Here is a 16,454-nt window from a genome sequence, read left to right on the forward strand (position 1 = left end):
CTGTCTATCCACTTCTTTGTCTGTCTGTCTGAATGTTTGTAGGCACGTCTTTTGTTCCTTCTACTCTTTATGTTTCACCCATTGCTGACACAGTTGTGCAAAAGCACACATACATAAATAAACATAAACCTATTGGCTGCATATGTAATGGCAGGTGTGGAATATAAAGTAGTATAAAGTGGCAGTATTGAGCTGTGGAATAGTGGAACTGAGCTCTCTGAAAGATAAAGCTCCATGGAATGAGTTGAGGATGAGGTTGGATGGTAATGTTTATATTTCCTGACCTTACTAATGTTTGTGTTGCTAAATGCAATCAAATCCAGACATCAGTGCTTTAAAATCTAGTTGAACGTCTTCTCTGGACAGTAGAGACAGTTACTCCAACAAAAGCAGGATGAACTGTAGTTGTGTGTGTGTGTGTGTGTGTGTGTGTGTGTTTCTGGTTGGTGTGAGAGTGAATTGCGTGCTGAACAGCTGCAGTAATGCGGTGTTTAAAGCTGCATTACTGAGATCAGGGAATAAAACAATCTGCAGGATACAGAAACCATGCTGCAATCTGTCCACACCAAGTGCCAGAAGTTACGGGACACCATTTCTTCCACTAACAATGCACAGCGAGGAACAAGAGGAACGCTACGCCCGCGGCAGCTTCAGGCCTGAAAACGATCGATGCGCTCATTACGCTGTGCGGGTTTAACCGGCCGCTCGGAGCCGGGGGTCCGCGGGTTTTAGAGGGGCTGTCAGCATTACCTGATTAAACTCAGATTTACCTGCTGTGAGTCTGCTGTGATTAGTTCGTGGTTTATATGATGATACAGCACATTTCACATTATCTTACTGGTCTCTGTTACAACACACCCTGGAGAACACACACATTTACACAGATCAAGCATAACATTATGACCACCTCCCAGATTCTACACCCACTATCTACTGGTGCTTTCAGCTCCACTGAGCATGCAGTATGTGGATCAGAGACAGCAGTGCTGCTGGAGTGTTTAAACACGTTAGTGTCAGTGCTGGACTGAGAATAGTCCACCAACAGTGTCTTGTAGAGAGCATCCTGTGAAAGATTTACATTACATTACATGGCATTTAGCACTCTTTTATCCAAAGCGACTTACAAAATTGATGTATGTTAGCAATAGAGGACATAGAAGCCCAAGACATTTTAGAAGTCAAAAAGGTAATAATAGTTGTATAAAGAAGAAAAAGAGGGGGATCAGGGAATGATGTTACAAGTAGTTATTTTGGTGTTAAGAGAGTAAGTACAGCTATGTCTTCCGGAGTCTATTAAATATCTCATTCCTTTGTTTTTTAATTAATTTTAAAATGTCTAGTTGTGGTCTCCATTATAAATGAATGCCCTGTGAGCTGTTTTTTTGTGAAAAAAAGTGCCCCGGAGATCTGGTATAATGCTGCTTTAGTCCGGTGGAGGAGTGGACAGTGAGAGACGATAGAATTTCGGCTCTAGCTCATGAATATTCATACATGCAAACATATTCTCTCAGTTTTTGGAATGTCATATATTACTTTACAACATGTGTAATGCCCTGCTAAGTGAAGTTCAGCCACTGAACTAGTCTTAGAGTCTCTGTAAAACACAAAATCCACCGGAGATCCTATGTAAACCTAGTTACTTACACACAGAGGTGGGTAGTCCAGGTCCAGAAAGTAAAAATCCCCCAGTTTGGGTTTTTTTTTCACTTTTAACTAGTGTAAACAGATCTGTTTTAAACATACACCTATCAACTGCAATTTGCTGGTTGTGTTCCACAGACAAATTCTAACCATTTGACTCATTTGACCATAGCTCTGAATTACTGGGCAAAGCATTTGACACTGATGTGTTATTTGCACAAATAACACAGGAACGAGCTGCCATGCTGTTCTAGCGCTGTTAGCTCCTATCTGACAAGACGTGCTTGGCTGGCTTCAGCTCTGTCTGTGAGCGGTCCCAAGCCAAGGTGGATGAGGCCATGAATATTAAGTCACGGATCGACGTAGACACGGGTGCTTTTCCTGATCGACTCGTTTTTTCTGATTTCTTTATATATATATATTTTTTTTTTACTAGCTACCACAGACAATGAAGGTTGAGGAAGAGTTTCATGTTCAGCATGCATATACAACACTCAGAGAGACCTACTGTATTTCACAAAGAACAAAAAATGTTTGAGTGGAAGAGACGCTCCTGATCTGGTAGTGGAAGGTAGTTTGTTTCACCATTGGAAAACTCTGATTGAGAACAGTCTGTATTGCTTGGTGGTCAAATTTAACTGATGTTGTAAAGCACAAAGCAGTCCCAGCAACTGAGGCAACATGGTGTGTGAAGGAGAGCTGGCCATCAACCATTACATCTAGGTTCCTGGCAACCTTTGTTGGGGAGAGTGACAATAAGTCAATGAGTCGATGGTTGTGGTGAAGTTGTGTTGAATGGAACGTTTTGCTGGAAGAACCAGCAGTTCTGTAGTTTAAAAGGATCGAATAACCACTGATGAAAAACTAGAAGATAATAGGACAAGCTTATATCTTGAACCCATCTACGTCTACAAGGTGAAGCAGCCAGGTAGGAGTGTGCAATAAAGTGGACATGGAAGAAAAATGTGTAGTTGAGCTGTCAGTAAAAGACCTAGCTATTTAATCATACTATTGTTGATCATGTGGTAAAAAATGACTCTCACTGTCGCTCGGGGGTTAAACCGGAGCGTAGTAACTTTGGTTCATCTCAGCGTTAAACAGTGAGAGTGTACAGAGTTGAGCTCAGATACTGTAATCCGATGGACGAACTGGAGAAACTCGCAATGCAGGGGGGAAATCTGCTCTGCTTCTGTTCTTTCTTTAAGCTGCACTGTAAACTCAATGAAGGCAGTCTGAGACACTAAGATCGGTCTGGAAGAAGCAAGTGGCTCTACCTTAGAAGTAGGTGGATCTGGCTGTGGTCTGATCACTACTGAACATACTCTGATAGCAAAAATTGACAACATAACAGACGATTAGACTTCATTCAGACTTCATTTCTGTAGTACAGAAGGGAATGGAACCAAACTTCAACACTTTTTGACCCACAAAATTCATTGTCATCAATGCACAATATTCTGTACTAATGGTGAAGACTGAACCCGGGCTGTTTCCTCTGGTTTACAGTGGTTTGGAGACTTGGTGACTCCGGTCTGGTGGGAGGACGTGTGGCTGAAGGAGGGATTCGCTCATTTCTTTGAGTACGTTGGCACCGACTTCCTCTTCCCCAAGTGGAACATGGTAAGATCCTTCCTTTCTCTGCTTCTTTTTTGAACAAATAATGAAAATTTCATGGCTTGACCCAAAAAACCTTCCAACACTCTGGAATGCGGGATTGTGTGAATGGGAAATGATTACAGCAGCGGCATTTCTTTAGGGCTGTTTCTGGAAGCGTTAATGATAATATCAGAGGCCTCAGATTTTCTTTCTGCCCTCAAATAACCCAGTTTATACTGGAGGTCTGTGTGATATAGCAGGAGACACTGGGGCAGCAGTTCTTTAGATAAACATCAGCATACCTGTCCAGTATCTTCAGTATAGCACAGCCCTGGAATGTGTGTATTATTACAGTTCTGATAGTCCTCATATGCATTAGATCGCCAGACAAAATGATGGTTGAACAGTTTAGCTCTTTACCAGTACAGGGTGCAGCATATTTTTTGCTTTAGTTTGATGGTTTAGCTTGTTGACTAGCATGACCAGTATAACCAAACTGGTTTACTAGTAGTAAAAACAGCATGACCAATCAGCTAACTCATTAGATCAGCTGGTAAATACACTATGTGGGCAAAAGTACAATAAATATTTCCGGAAGTAGTATAAATGATTCAGTGACTGATACGGGTGGTTAACTAATTAACCCTTGTGTGGTGTTCGGGTCTGTGGGACCCGTTTTCATTTTTCATCAAATGATACTAAAAAAATAATTTTTCTAACTCAAACTCATTGGCATTGGCTCATTTTTTTGTGAGAAACATATATCAAAACACATTTTCGATAAACACACACTGTACACCCCCCTCCCCCCAACCATTTATATTACATACAGTATGTTTGGCCAAGGGCTAATAAACATTGCTTCATTTGTAAATTTGAAACTAAACAAATTTTCTACTCATATCTTGAGTTTAATTCATTTTCTTTTACATTTTATTAAAAAACTAATAAAAAAAAGTTTAGCACTTTTTGAAAGAAATTGTAAGGGCTGGTGCCCGATCGAGGCGTCCTCCAGGGCATCGGAGGGCGCGCCAGGCCAGCGCTAATTATCAACACCTGCTTTAAACACCTTATAAGCAACGCCAACCAGCCACTCGGCGCTGTATCTTTGAAGCTCGTGAGAGCGAATCTATGCACGATTTTTCTCTGAGCTCCGGCTCTCTTTCCCTTCTTTCCTATCCACGGCAAGTGCCGTTTATTTCCCTCTCGAGTTTGGTGTGGCTGTGTAGAGCTGTGAGCTCCACCGCTCTCCTCTGAGTCTTTGTTTGTGTGTGTGTGTGTGTGTGTGTGGTAGCCGCCGCGAGGCACGCGGTGTGCTCACCTTTTCTTTCCCTCGCTGTTTCTCCCCTCTCTGGTGAAACAGCATTTAATCCATAAGCACCTTAGTTCAGTTTTGTTTTCGTTGGAAGCCCCTTTTGTTTAGTTAATCCTTAACCTCCTCTCATAACAGGTAGCCGCTTCCAGGCAAGCCTTAGTTCTCCCCCTCTCTTTCACTCACGCTCGGCGCGAGGTTTGTTTTCACTCTTGTTTTCACTCTCCGCCCGTTTTCGTTGCTCCGCCCCTTTCGGCGGAGGCCCTTTAAAGGGCGATTAAAGCGGCCGCATCCCAATCCGCTCGCTGGTGCAGCGGTTAGAGCACTGGGCTGCGACCGCGACAGCCTTAGTTCGATCCCCGCGTTGAGCGGGGTTTAATAAGATGTATATATATATATATACATATAATATTATTATATAATAGTATATATCCTATTAATATATATATATATATATATATATATATATATATATATATATATATATATATATATATTCACGATTATATATTATTATTATTATTATTATTATTATTATTATTATTTCCCTTTTTTCTTGGGTTTACCTGCTTTGAGATCTACTGCTCTCCACTTGGATTCTACAACCTTCTGGGCTGGAGAGCTACCGCTCCCCACCCATTACAGAAATGTAACATAAGAAAGGTAAAGGGCAAATATTAACCATGTAAGCTGTTTATATCACTTGCAATTTTGGTGAAGCAAGCATGTGTAAAGCATTTGAATGTAAAATTGCTTAATTTTGCTGAATTAAATACAAGTAACAAAGTAAACGAGTAACAAAAATAGGAACACCACACAAGGGATAATATAAATGATTCAGTAACTGATTTAGATCATTCAGTAACTGATTCAGATCATTCAGTAACTGATTCAGATCATTCAGTAACTGATTTAGATCATTCAGTAACTGATTCAGATCATTCAGTAACTGATTCAGATCATTCAGTAACTGATTCAGATCATTCAGTAACTGATTTAGATCATTCAGTAACTGATTCAGATCATTCAGTAACTGATTTAGATCATTCAGTAACTGATTTAGATCATTCAGTAACTGATTTAGATCATTCAGTAAATAATATAAGTGATTCAGTGACTAGTGTGAGTGACTACTCTAAGTGATTTAGTATCTACTATAAATGATTCAGTTTCGGAAATGAATGATTCAGTTACTGCTTTAAATGATGCAATATCTACCGTTAATAAAAGTGATTAAAATAAAGTAGCTAAAATATATGTAGGGAATATATGTATATGTATTGTTACTTTGTAACTTTATCTAATATAAATTATTGAATTACTTTTATAAATGGTCCAGGATATATTCAGTGACTCCTATGTACTATAAACAATTCTGGAACCTTATTAATTCAAAACTTACTATCAATTATTCAGTATGTACCCTAAAATGATTTTTTAAGTGATTCTAAACTATGATTCAGTGACTGGTATAGATGATTCAGTAATTAATATAGATGATTCAATGACTGATATGGGTGATTAAGTAATTAATATAAATTATTAAGTAACTGATTTAGATTGTTCAGTAACTAATAAAAATGATTCAGTGACTGATATAGATGTTTACGTAACTGATGTAGATGATTCAGTAATTAGTATAAATGATTCAATGACTAATATAGATGATTCCACAACTGATTTAGATGATTCAGTAATTAATATAAATGATTCAGTGACTGATATAGGTGATTCAGTAATTAATATAAATAAACAAGTAACTAATATAAATGATTCAGTGACTGATGTAGATGATTCAGTAACTGATATTGATGATTCCGTAACTGATGTAGATGATTCAGTAATTAATATAAATGATTCAGTGGCTAATAGAGGTGATTTAGTAATTAATATAAATATACCAGTACCTAATATAAATGATTCAGTAGCTGACATAGATGATTCAGTATTTAATATAAATTATTGAGTAACTGACAGAGGAGATTCAGTAATGATCCATTAACTGATGTAAATGATTCAGTACCTGATTCAGATGATTCAGTGATAGGGAGATTCGGTAATTAATATAAATGAATCAATGACTGATATAGATGATTCCGTAACAGATTAAGCTGATTCAGTAACTTATACAAATGATTCAGTAACTGATATAGATGATTCAGTAGTTAATATAAATGATACAGTAACTGATGTGGTATGAAGGCATGGAATGAACATATACTGTGTTTATGAAAGTTTTATAAACATCGGTTTGACTAACTTGATACCTGTTGCCTTCTATTATAAGTAGGGGTGTCACGATTCTCTAAATCCTCGATTCGATTTCATTTTCGATTTGAGGGTCACGATTCGATTCGATTCTCGATTTTCTTGTTTTTTTTTCTTGTTATTATTTTATGCCTCATAAAATTTAAATAATATATTTATTATTATTATTATTATTATAAATATTATAAATATTATTATTATTATTTATTAAGATATATATGGTAATGCCATCTAGTGACTTTTTTTGGTAGCAACAGTGTGTGCACTATTAAAACAAGCAGTTTATCAGAGCTGTGTGTGGATGGCTGGTGAAACTGCTCATTACATGAAGCTGCAGTTCTTCATCCAACCACTAGTCGGAGCTGCAGCAGCACAAGCCCCGCTCTCTTCACTCAGTCACTACTTCAGTACAGCCCAGCCACGGGCTACAGAGCTCAGCCAGTCCGTTTTTACTGTTTCTGTAAACAAATAAAGGTTTTAACCCCACTAACCGGATAATACAGCTCACTACAGTTCATCTTTCAGCCCAAGCAGCTAACAGCAGCAGGTTAGAACAGCCGACACGGAGTCACTGCTCGGATTACATTATAAACAGGTCAGTTAGCGCGCTGCTAACCTCAGGATGTTTATAACTACGGAGTTTAGTGGACACACCACGGCCGCCAGGTAAGTCTTTTAAAGGCTACTGAAGACTATTAAAGGCTATTAGAGTGTAACCCCTGGCTCCCAGGGGTTACAAGAGGTTATTGAAAGCATTATTGGGGGGCAGAAATCAGTACAGGCTGGTTAGATAAGTGATGTGGGTATTGTCTTATAAATATTTACACATAACTTATATCTCTCCTGAAAAGCTTTTATTTTAGTCAGAAACACGCTTGTGTTTACTTTATCTGAGAGAAAGATGTTTTTTTAATTCAATGGAAAGCAACAGGTGTAGTCAATTATAAGTTTAAGATTTTTAATCCACCTCACTGTGATCTATAGTCAGTGTTCTCAAGTCACACTGACACACGCATTTCAGCGAGTTCACACGCTCTCACCTGCGCGCACCCACCCCTCCGTTAGATACAGATACAAAACCTGCGCGCCCAACCCCCGCCCCCCCTCCCCCGTTGGACAGATAAAAACAGTGATCACACTCCCGCCGACTGCGCTCATGCAGTGGCTATCTCTATTTAAATGAATAGGATGCGCTGTGTTGGTGCCGCGCCATTTGCGTAGCGCGCTGCGCTATTTGCGTAGCGCGCGCGGGAGGGATCGTCGATCCTCTTTTTGACTTCGATACTCGAGATCGTGACCTCATTTCGATTCGATTTCGATAAAATATCGAGATCGTGACACCCCTAATTATAAGTGTGTTTTTACCATATTTCTGAACATTATATCACAATTTTTACCACTTTTTCCAACTCATGTAAAGTTGCCGTTTTGGAGATGCCACTTTATGTTGTGATCCAGCGTCGCACTACTAAGATTGATGATCATCCATGGTAATCCCCCTCTCTCACTGCGGATATGAAAGAATCCAGATTAGGCTAAAAATGCTAAAATATTCCTTTAAGTGAATAATGCATATGAGGGACTTTTGTCTGTGACAGTGTGGAATAAAGCCCCCGGCCCCGCTGCCTCACAGCGCTGCAGAGATGTATCTGCTCTGGTGTAAAATATTGATTAGGTTATTTACATGTGAAATTTGTGGTGAGATGTTGATGGCGTGATGACAGGGCTAATAAATCTCAGTCTGCTGCTGCTGCTGCTGCTGGCCTTTTTATTCCAGTTCAATCTCTGTTGCATATTAAACACTGAACAGATCCGATGAGCAGAGCCACAGCACTCAGCTATTCCTGTCCCAATATCGACCGTCCACCTCTCTCTCTCTCTCCCTCCTTCTGTCCCTGTCTTTTTTTTATAGTTTTCTCTCTCTTTCACTCTTTTGCCTCTTATCCGTACTAATTCTCTCCTTTATCTCTCTCTTTCTGCTTGTCCTTTATTTCAGCTCTCTCTCTTTTTACCTCCTGTGTCTCCTTATTCCTGTCTTTTTTCAATTCTCTCTCTCTTTCTCTCTTTTCCCTCTTATCTCTTATTAATTCTCTTCTTTATCTCACTCTCTTTCTGTTTGTCCTTTATTTCATCTCTCTCTCTCTCTCTCTCTCTCTCTCTCTTACCTACCGTGTCTCCCTATTCCTGTTTTTTTCAGTTCTCTCTCTTTCTCTCTTTTGCCTCTTATCTCTTATTAATTCTCTCCTTTATCTCTCTCTTTTTGCTTGTCCTTTAATTCAGCTCTCTCTCTCTCTCTTTTACCTACCGTGTCTCCCTATTCCTGTTTTTTTTCAGTCCTCTCTCTTTCTCTCTTTTGCTTCTTATCTCTTATTAATTCTCTCCTTTATCTCTCTCTTTCTGCTTGTCCTTAGTTTCAGCTCTCTCTCTCTTTTTACCTCCCTTGTCACTCTCTTCCTGTCTTTTATTTCAGTTCTCTCTCTCTCTCTCTCTCTCTCTCTCTCTCTCTCTCTCTCTTACTCTCTCACACACACACACACACACACTCTCACACACTCACATTAACTAAGTATGAATGAAATGTGGAAAAAAGATTTAGTATTAAATATTTATCATCTACTATAAATGATTATGTAACTGCTGTAAAAGAATTTAGTAGATTGTATAAATGATTTAGAATCTAATATAAAAGAATCAGTATATCCTGTAAATGATTTATTATCTACTGTAACTCAATCAACCAATCAATGAATCAATCAATCTATCAACCTTTATTTACATTTGGAATACATTGAGGGTACCCCTCATTTTCAATCCAGCTGAGCCTTAAAAAAAGCCTATAAAAACAAGCAAACAATATAAGATTTAATTAAGAAAGATATTAAAATAATTCAGAATAAAAGGATATGAAGACAGGCTAAAACGTAAAGCAATAAAACAAATAGATAAATAATTAGAATAATAAAATGTAAAGACAATAAAAAAATAGAGGACTAAAATAACACCAAAATTATAAAAAAGGTAATTGATGAAACCTATAAATACCTACAAATAATAATAATAATAATAATAATAATAATAATAATAATAATAATAATAATAATAATAATAATTAGTTAATAAATTATTATATATAAATAGATGAATGAAATAAAATGTAAAACAAATGAAGAGATGAAATTAATATAATAAATAAAAAGGCTAAAAAGTAAAATATAAAATTGGATAAATACCCAGTGTTGGGCACGTTACTTTGAAAAAGTAATTAGTTATAGTAACTAGTTACTCCTTCAAAAAAGTAACTGAGTTACTAACGGAGTTACTTCACAATAAAAGCAACTAGTTACCAGTAAAAGTAACTATTGCGTTACTTTTGTTACTCGTCCCCCTTAACCCACCTCCCTCGGCCCCCACCTTCTCAGAGCGTGTTTCATAAGCCAGATGAATGGAGTGCACGACAGCAAAGACAACAATCATTGCTTAGGCGGTTATTTCATCCTCCCCTCCCTTGTGACTCACACACTTGCGCCTTTGCTATAATTGATTTAAAATCTAAATGAATCTAATCATTAATTCAGGACCTGCAATAAATCTCTAAATGACTCATAACTGTAACTTCTTCTGTATTTGCTGTAAGTGATTTAGGAGGGCTATTAATGATTCAGTATATAATATAATCAATTCAGTAAATACTGAAAAATGAGTCATTGCCTAATATGAGTCATTCAGTATCTGTTGAAATGATTCAGAATCTACAATGACTGAATCAATAACTGCTATAAATGATTCTGTATTTATTGTAAATGATTCGGTCAATTATTTGGTATCTAATATATCTACGCTCTTTCTCTTTCTCTCTCCTTCTGTAAATGAATAATTCACTATCTGCTATCTATGATTCTGTATATTCTATAAATGACCCAGTAACATGTGTGAATGACTCAGTAGCTGCCTCCTTTTCCATGTTTCTTCTTTTTCCTCTCTCTATCTCTCTCTCTCTCTCTCTCTATTGAAATTGAATCACATGACTCCAGCTGTGTGTGTGTATCGTTATCGGTGTCAGTCAGAGTGACCGGTACCTGTGTGGTCAGTGAAGCTCCCGGGCGAGAGCGGTGTGAAGCCAAATTACCGGATCTGTTCTCTGCTCTGAGGGCCTGCAGGTTTCTGCAGCTGCTCCACAATGACCAATTACTCCCACAGCGCTGTTAGTGGTGTGAAAACAGGACCAGTCAAAAATCTGGACACATCTTCACATGTTCTGAAACACAAAGCTTCATCGCCTCGAAGCCCTTCTAGACGATTAGCTTAGTATAGATTATCCCCCTAGAGATTTCTTTTGTTTTTTTCTTTATTGGCGTACTGATATTTTTCAGATTATCAAACAAACTTTAATATCAGATAAAGATAACTTGAGTAAATATAAAAATCACTTATTAATTAATAATTGTATTCATTAAATGAAAAAAAAGACTATGCAAACCAATCTAGCCCTGTGTGTAAAAGTATTTGCTCCCTAAACCCAATAACTAAAAATGTGGAGTGGTTGTGCCGCTCTTGTTGGCAACAACTGTAATCAAGCTTTACTGATAACTGACAGTGAGTCAGTTTTTCAAATCTCTGTGGAGGAATTTTGTTCCACTCTTCTTTACAGAATTGTTTTAATTGAGCCACATTAGAGAGTTCCCAAACATGAACGTACTGTTTAAGATAAAGCCACAGCATCTATATCAGCATCTAACTTTGATTAGGCCACTTCAAAACCTTCATTTTGTTTTTGTTTTTTTAAGCCATTCAAGTGTGGACTAGTTTGTGCGTTTTGGATCATTGTCCTGCTGCAGAACCCAAGGTCACCTGGGCTTGAGGTCACAAACAGATAGCCGGATATTCCCCTTCAGGATTGTCTGGTAAACAGCAGAATTCCTGGTTCCATCTGTTACAGCAAGTTGTTCAGGACCTGAAGCACCAGAGCAGCCCCAGACCACCACACACTTACGTTCGGTATGATGTTCTTTTTCTGAAATTGTGTGTTAGTTTTATCTCACACTTTCCAAAAAATGGCACTTTTGTCATGTCAGCCAAAAATAATTTACCCAAAGTTCTGGAGATCATTGATATGTTTTTGGTAAATGTGAGATTGTGGGCTGTTGTGTTCTTTTTTGGTCAGCAGTGGTTTTTGCCTTGGAACTCTCCCATGGACACCACTTTTTTCTCTATCTTATTATTGAATATTTAATACTGACCTGAGGCAAGTGAGACCGGCAGTTATTTTAATGATATTCTGGGTTCATTTGTGACCTTCTGGATGAGTTATCCATGCCCTTTTGGAGTCATTTCGGTAGAATGTCCACTCCTTTAAAGGTTCACCAGTGTTCCATGTGAATATTAGCTCTCACTGTGCTTTCTCATCTGCTTTTGTTCTGGCAGAATTCAGCCCTGTTAGTAATCAGGTCTGGTTGTGGTTAGTAGTGAAATTGAACTCAACCTTTAAAAAAGTGTGATTAATCACAGTTAATTTACGAGGGAGGGGCAAGATTGGTTAGAAGGGCTAGATTGGTTTGAGCAGTTTTTTTGACCCCTTAATAAACAAAATCTTAATTTAAAAAGTGTTTTTTTTATTATTTACTCAGGTTATATTGGTCTAATGCTCAAAATTGTTGGATAATCTGAAAAATATAAGTATGACAAAAATGCAAAAATGAAAGGAAACTGTAAGGAAGCTGTATATACTACCAAATGAGTAGGCGAATCTGAAACCACGGAAACTGTACTTATATAAGGTTACTAGCATGAAAGCTTTTTCCTGCTACTTTTCTATTCACTTATTTGGGGTTTCTTTCATTTTACTGTACGCTCCACATTCCAGAATCATTCGAAGCACAACTACTGTAAGCTTTTAAATTGCACAGAAGGTCCTCCAGTGATCATCAAGTGTTCATCTTCTTCAAGAACCTTCTTTAGATTCTTCAAAGTGTCCACCTTTCTTCAAAGTAGCCTTGATGCAGCCTCGCTGTTCTCTCAGGCAGCTTCTTGAGGAGCCACCTGGGATGCTTTTCCAACAGCCTTCAACTGTATATACACATACGGTAGGCTGAGACCTTGCTGACTGCAGAAAGCTACGAACCAAAATACACTATATGTCCAAATATGTGCGGACACCCCTTTCTATTGAACGTATTCCGCTACGCTAATACTGCATTCCTTTTGAGCTCAGATGTCGGAATTTCCAAATTGCAAGTAGGAAATTTTAAATTGAAAAAGCCCCAGTAGAGCCCTCCGAACACAGAGTTCAGAATCCAAGATGGCTGCCCTGCACATCAAAAGTAACGGTCAAAGCAGTAGTATTATACAGGTTATTATCTCTATCAGTCTATCTATCAGTGTCTCATTAAATCAGTCCAGCACACAATACTGTCCTACATCTATTTGCAGACATGGTCTTAGGTAGGGTTGGGTTAAACTGAATGTATTAAATATGATTGATATATATATATATATATACAGTCATATGAAAAAGTTTGGGCACCCCTATTAATCTTAATCATTTTTAGTTCTTAATATTTGGGTGTTTGCAACAGCCATTTCAGTTTGATATATCTAATAACTGATGAACACAGTAATATTTCAGGATTGAAATGAGGTTTATTGTAATAACAGAAAATGTGCAATATGCATTAAACCAATATTTGACCGGTGCAAAAGTATGGGCACCCTTATCATTTTATTGATTTGAATACTCCTAACTACTTTTTACTCACTGAAGCACAAAATTGGTTTGGTAACCTCATTGAGCTTTGAACTTCATAGCCAGGTGTATCCAATCATGAGAAAAGGTATTTAAGGTGGCCAATTGCAAGTTGTTCTCCTATTTGAATCTCCTCTGAAGAGTGGCATCATGGGCTCATCAAAACAACTCTCAAATGATCTAAAAACAAAGATTGTTCAATATAGTTGTTCAGGGGAAGGATACAAAAAGTTGTCTCAGAGATTTAACCTGTCAGTTTCCACTGTGAGGAACATAGTAAGGAAATGGAAGACCACAGGGACAGTTCTTGTTAAGCCCAGAAGTGGCAGGCCAAGAAAAATATCAGAAAGGCAGAGAAGAAGAACGGTGAGAACAGTCAAGGACAATCCACAGACCTGTAAGCACGCCACAAACAGAGTCTGAAAGAAAGCACCACATATGATTTGAACAGATGCAAATAAACTTAAATACAGTAAAATATAACTCGGAATTCTCATTTTTAAATAAATATGTTTTATCCTGTGAGCCAAGCTGAAGAACAGAGTGTAGAGAATCCAGTTTTCTCCTGGATGCTCCTCAGCTAGCATGTGTAACTATATGTTCAGTTCCACCAGCAGCTCACCTGATTTACCAAATGTACTAATTTACCAAACCAGGTGTTGATTAATATGATGAGAACTAGAAATAACTCTATTAAACTTAGATAATGAGAGATTTGAAGATGTTTTAAGGCTTTTTGTAGATTGCTGTTTGTATTTATTGTAATGCTGGTGTTTTACTTAAGTTAACAAACATGTACTTTACAGATAAGAAGCTTTTTCTTTACTTAAAATTCCCACAGTTGCCTAAAACTTTTGCACAGTACTGTACATAAATATATTTTTGCATGTACTACTGTACATTATATTTTGGATTAAAAAACCGCGGAATAGAGCTGGACAAAAGCAAATAATTACAAAACCTTAAATTGGATTTTAAAAGGCAATTTAGACTTTTTGTAAGCATTGTTGTGTTATGTGGAAGTGTTTGAGTTTATAGAAAAGTTCATACTGCATGCATGTGTACTGTTGTGGCATGGACATATTAATAATAATATAAATATAATGTGACTGTCTTGGGTTAATTCTTGATGTAAGCACTGATATGTTTAATAATGGTAGATTGAGAGCTCCCAGTACAATTGCAGCATTTAGTTCTTTAAATAATGTGTGTCCAAAAATAAACTGGGTAACACTTTATATTAAAATTGTATTAATATACTTTTAATTAATGATACGTAGATGTGAACAAAGCATTAGTTCATCAGAATTTGAATATTAACAAATGTGTTACATGACAATTAGTTATCTGCGTTGATATTCATATTTACAAATGTTAACATATCAGTAGTTCATCAAAATGTTTACATTATGAATTACTGGTAATAACAATTTTAAACCTGACATTTGTTTTGCAGTTGCAGCTAATGTTGTTAAGGCATTTTTAATCATTTTTAAAAATATGAAAAATTATTGTTATTAATCATTAGTTAATGATATATAAATGAAAGTTATTGTAAAGTGTTGTCAAAAACTGTAAATATAACTGAAAAAACCCTACATGAGTTGATATTAAATTGAATCAAATCAGAAATCAGATTGATTCGGAACATCAGTAGTTATGCCCAATCTAATCTTTGGTATTGCTAACAATGCTAACAGTGACATATTTTGGTTAGACCCATCATAAAACAGTAAAAATAAAATGTAATAAAATTAGCTGTGGTAAACTCCAACATTCAACTTCTGATATATATACTCCTAGAAGCCCCTAGCCCCTAAAGACTGCTGTCTATAGAATAATACTCTCTATAGCAGATAAACATGAACCTACAGTATTGGCATCATGACTATGGTCAAGCATGGCATGGTGCCACCAATACCATAAAGCTGTCAGTATTGAGCCTTAGAGCAGTGGCGCTGTGTTCTCTGGAATGGTGGCGCTCCATCCAGTACTTTTGAATTGGATGAGATGGGGTGGGGTCATCCAGCATCTTGACATACTGTAACTAATTTCATTGTGGTTCAATGCAATCAAATAAAAAATGTAAAAAAAAATTAGCTGCCCTAATACTGTTTGGATTGCTAGTGGACAAATGCAGTTAAATCCTCAAAGCAATTCAGCAAAATCTAGTAGAAAGTATTTCTGCACTGTAGAGACAGTTACCCCAACAAAAACAGGATGAACTTCTTTAAATAATTTAAAATAATAATTTAAGGAGACTAAAAGGGTGTTCTAATACTTTTGTCCATTTCATTGCATCTTTTTTCTACATTAACCATGTTCTTTTGACGTCAGCCATTGCTCTCATCTGATTGGTCTCTCAGCCACCCACACACTTATAGACCCGGTTCGCTGGTGTTGATTGGATTTTTACGGGGACGGGCAAGGATGGGCAGGGGTGGGCATCACGGGCGCTTTGAAAATTTTATGACATGCTAAATTGCAGGAGATTAGGTCGGGCGTGAAACGGCGTCATTTATGTCGTACAGCTGTCAGCCGTCGTGCACAATAGCCGCGGTGTTGCATGGCAACAGGCAGGCACGGCGTGTAGGTTCAGGTATATCTTGACGGCGTTCTGATCTGTTTCCAGAGCGTTTCCTGATGCAACACTCCCGTTATCTGTTACAGTGTAGAGCTGGAAGACATGTTAACATGCTGTCTGTGGTTCCACATTAAATATTCATAACACATAAACATCTCACTCACATATACGCCATGACTGCATATATTCAGAACTGTAGGCTTTTACACTGCCTACAGACAGCATGTGCATATAAGAATTCAAAATATCTATATGGCTCATAACCCAGCAGAAAAAAATGCAGAGTTTGCAACTGGGGTCTTGGCACAAGCGGC

General features: G+C 37.5%; 1 protein-coding gene across 1 annotated transcript in view; it reads left to right on the forward strand.

Annotated features, from left to right (window-relative positions):
* LOC103029429 (thyrotropin-releasing hormone-degrading ectoenzyme) overlaps window positions 1–16,454 on the forward strand; it is a 473,221-nt gene that overhangs the window by 251,674 nt on the left and 205,093 nt on the right. Inside the window, exon 6 of the mRNA XM_022671576.2 lies at window positions 3,148–3,261. Within this exon, the coding sequence (XP_022527297.2) occupies window positions 3,148–3,261 (114 nt within the window). The remainder of the gene's footprint in view (window positions 1–3,147; window positions 3,262–16,454) is intronic.

The sequence above is a fragment of the Astyanax mexicanus genome, chromosome 2 (genome assembly GCF_023375975.1).
Source record: "Astyanax mexicanus isolate ESR-SI-001 chromosome 2, AstMex3_surface, whole genome shotgun sequence".
Lineage (NCBI taxonomy): Eukaryota > Metazoa > Chordata > Actinopteri > Characiformes > Acestrorhamphidae > Astyanax > Astyanax mexicanus.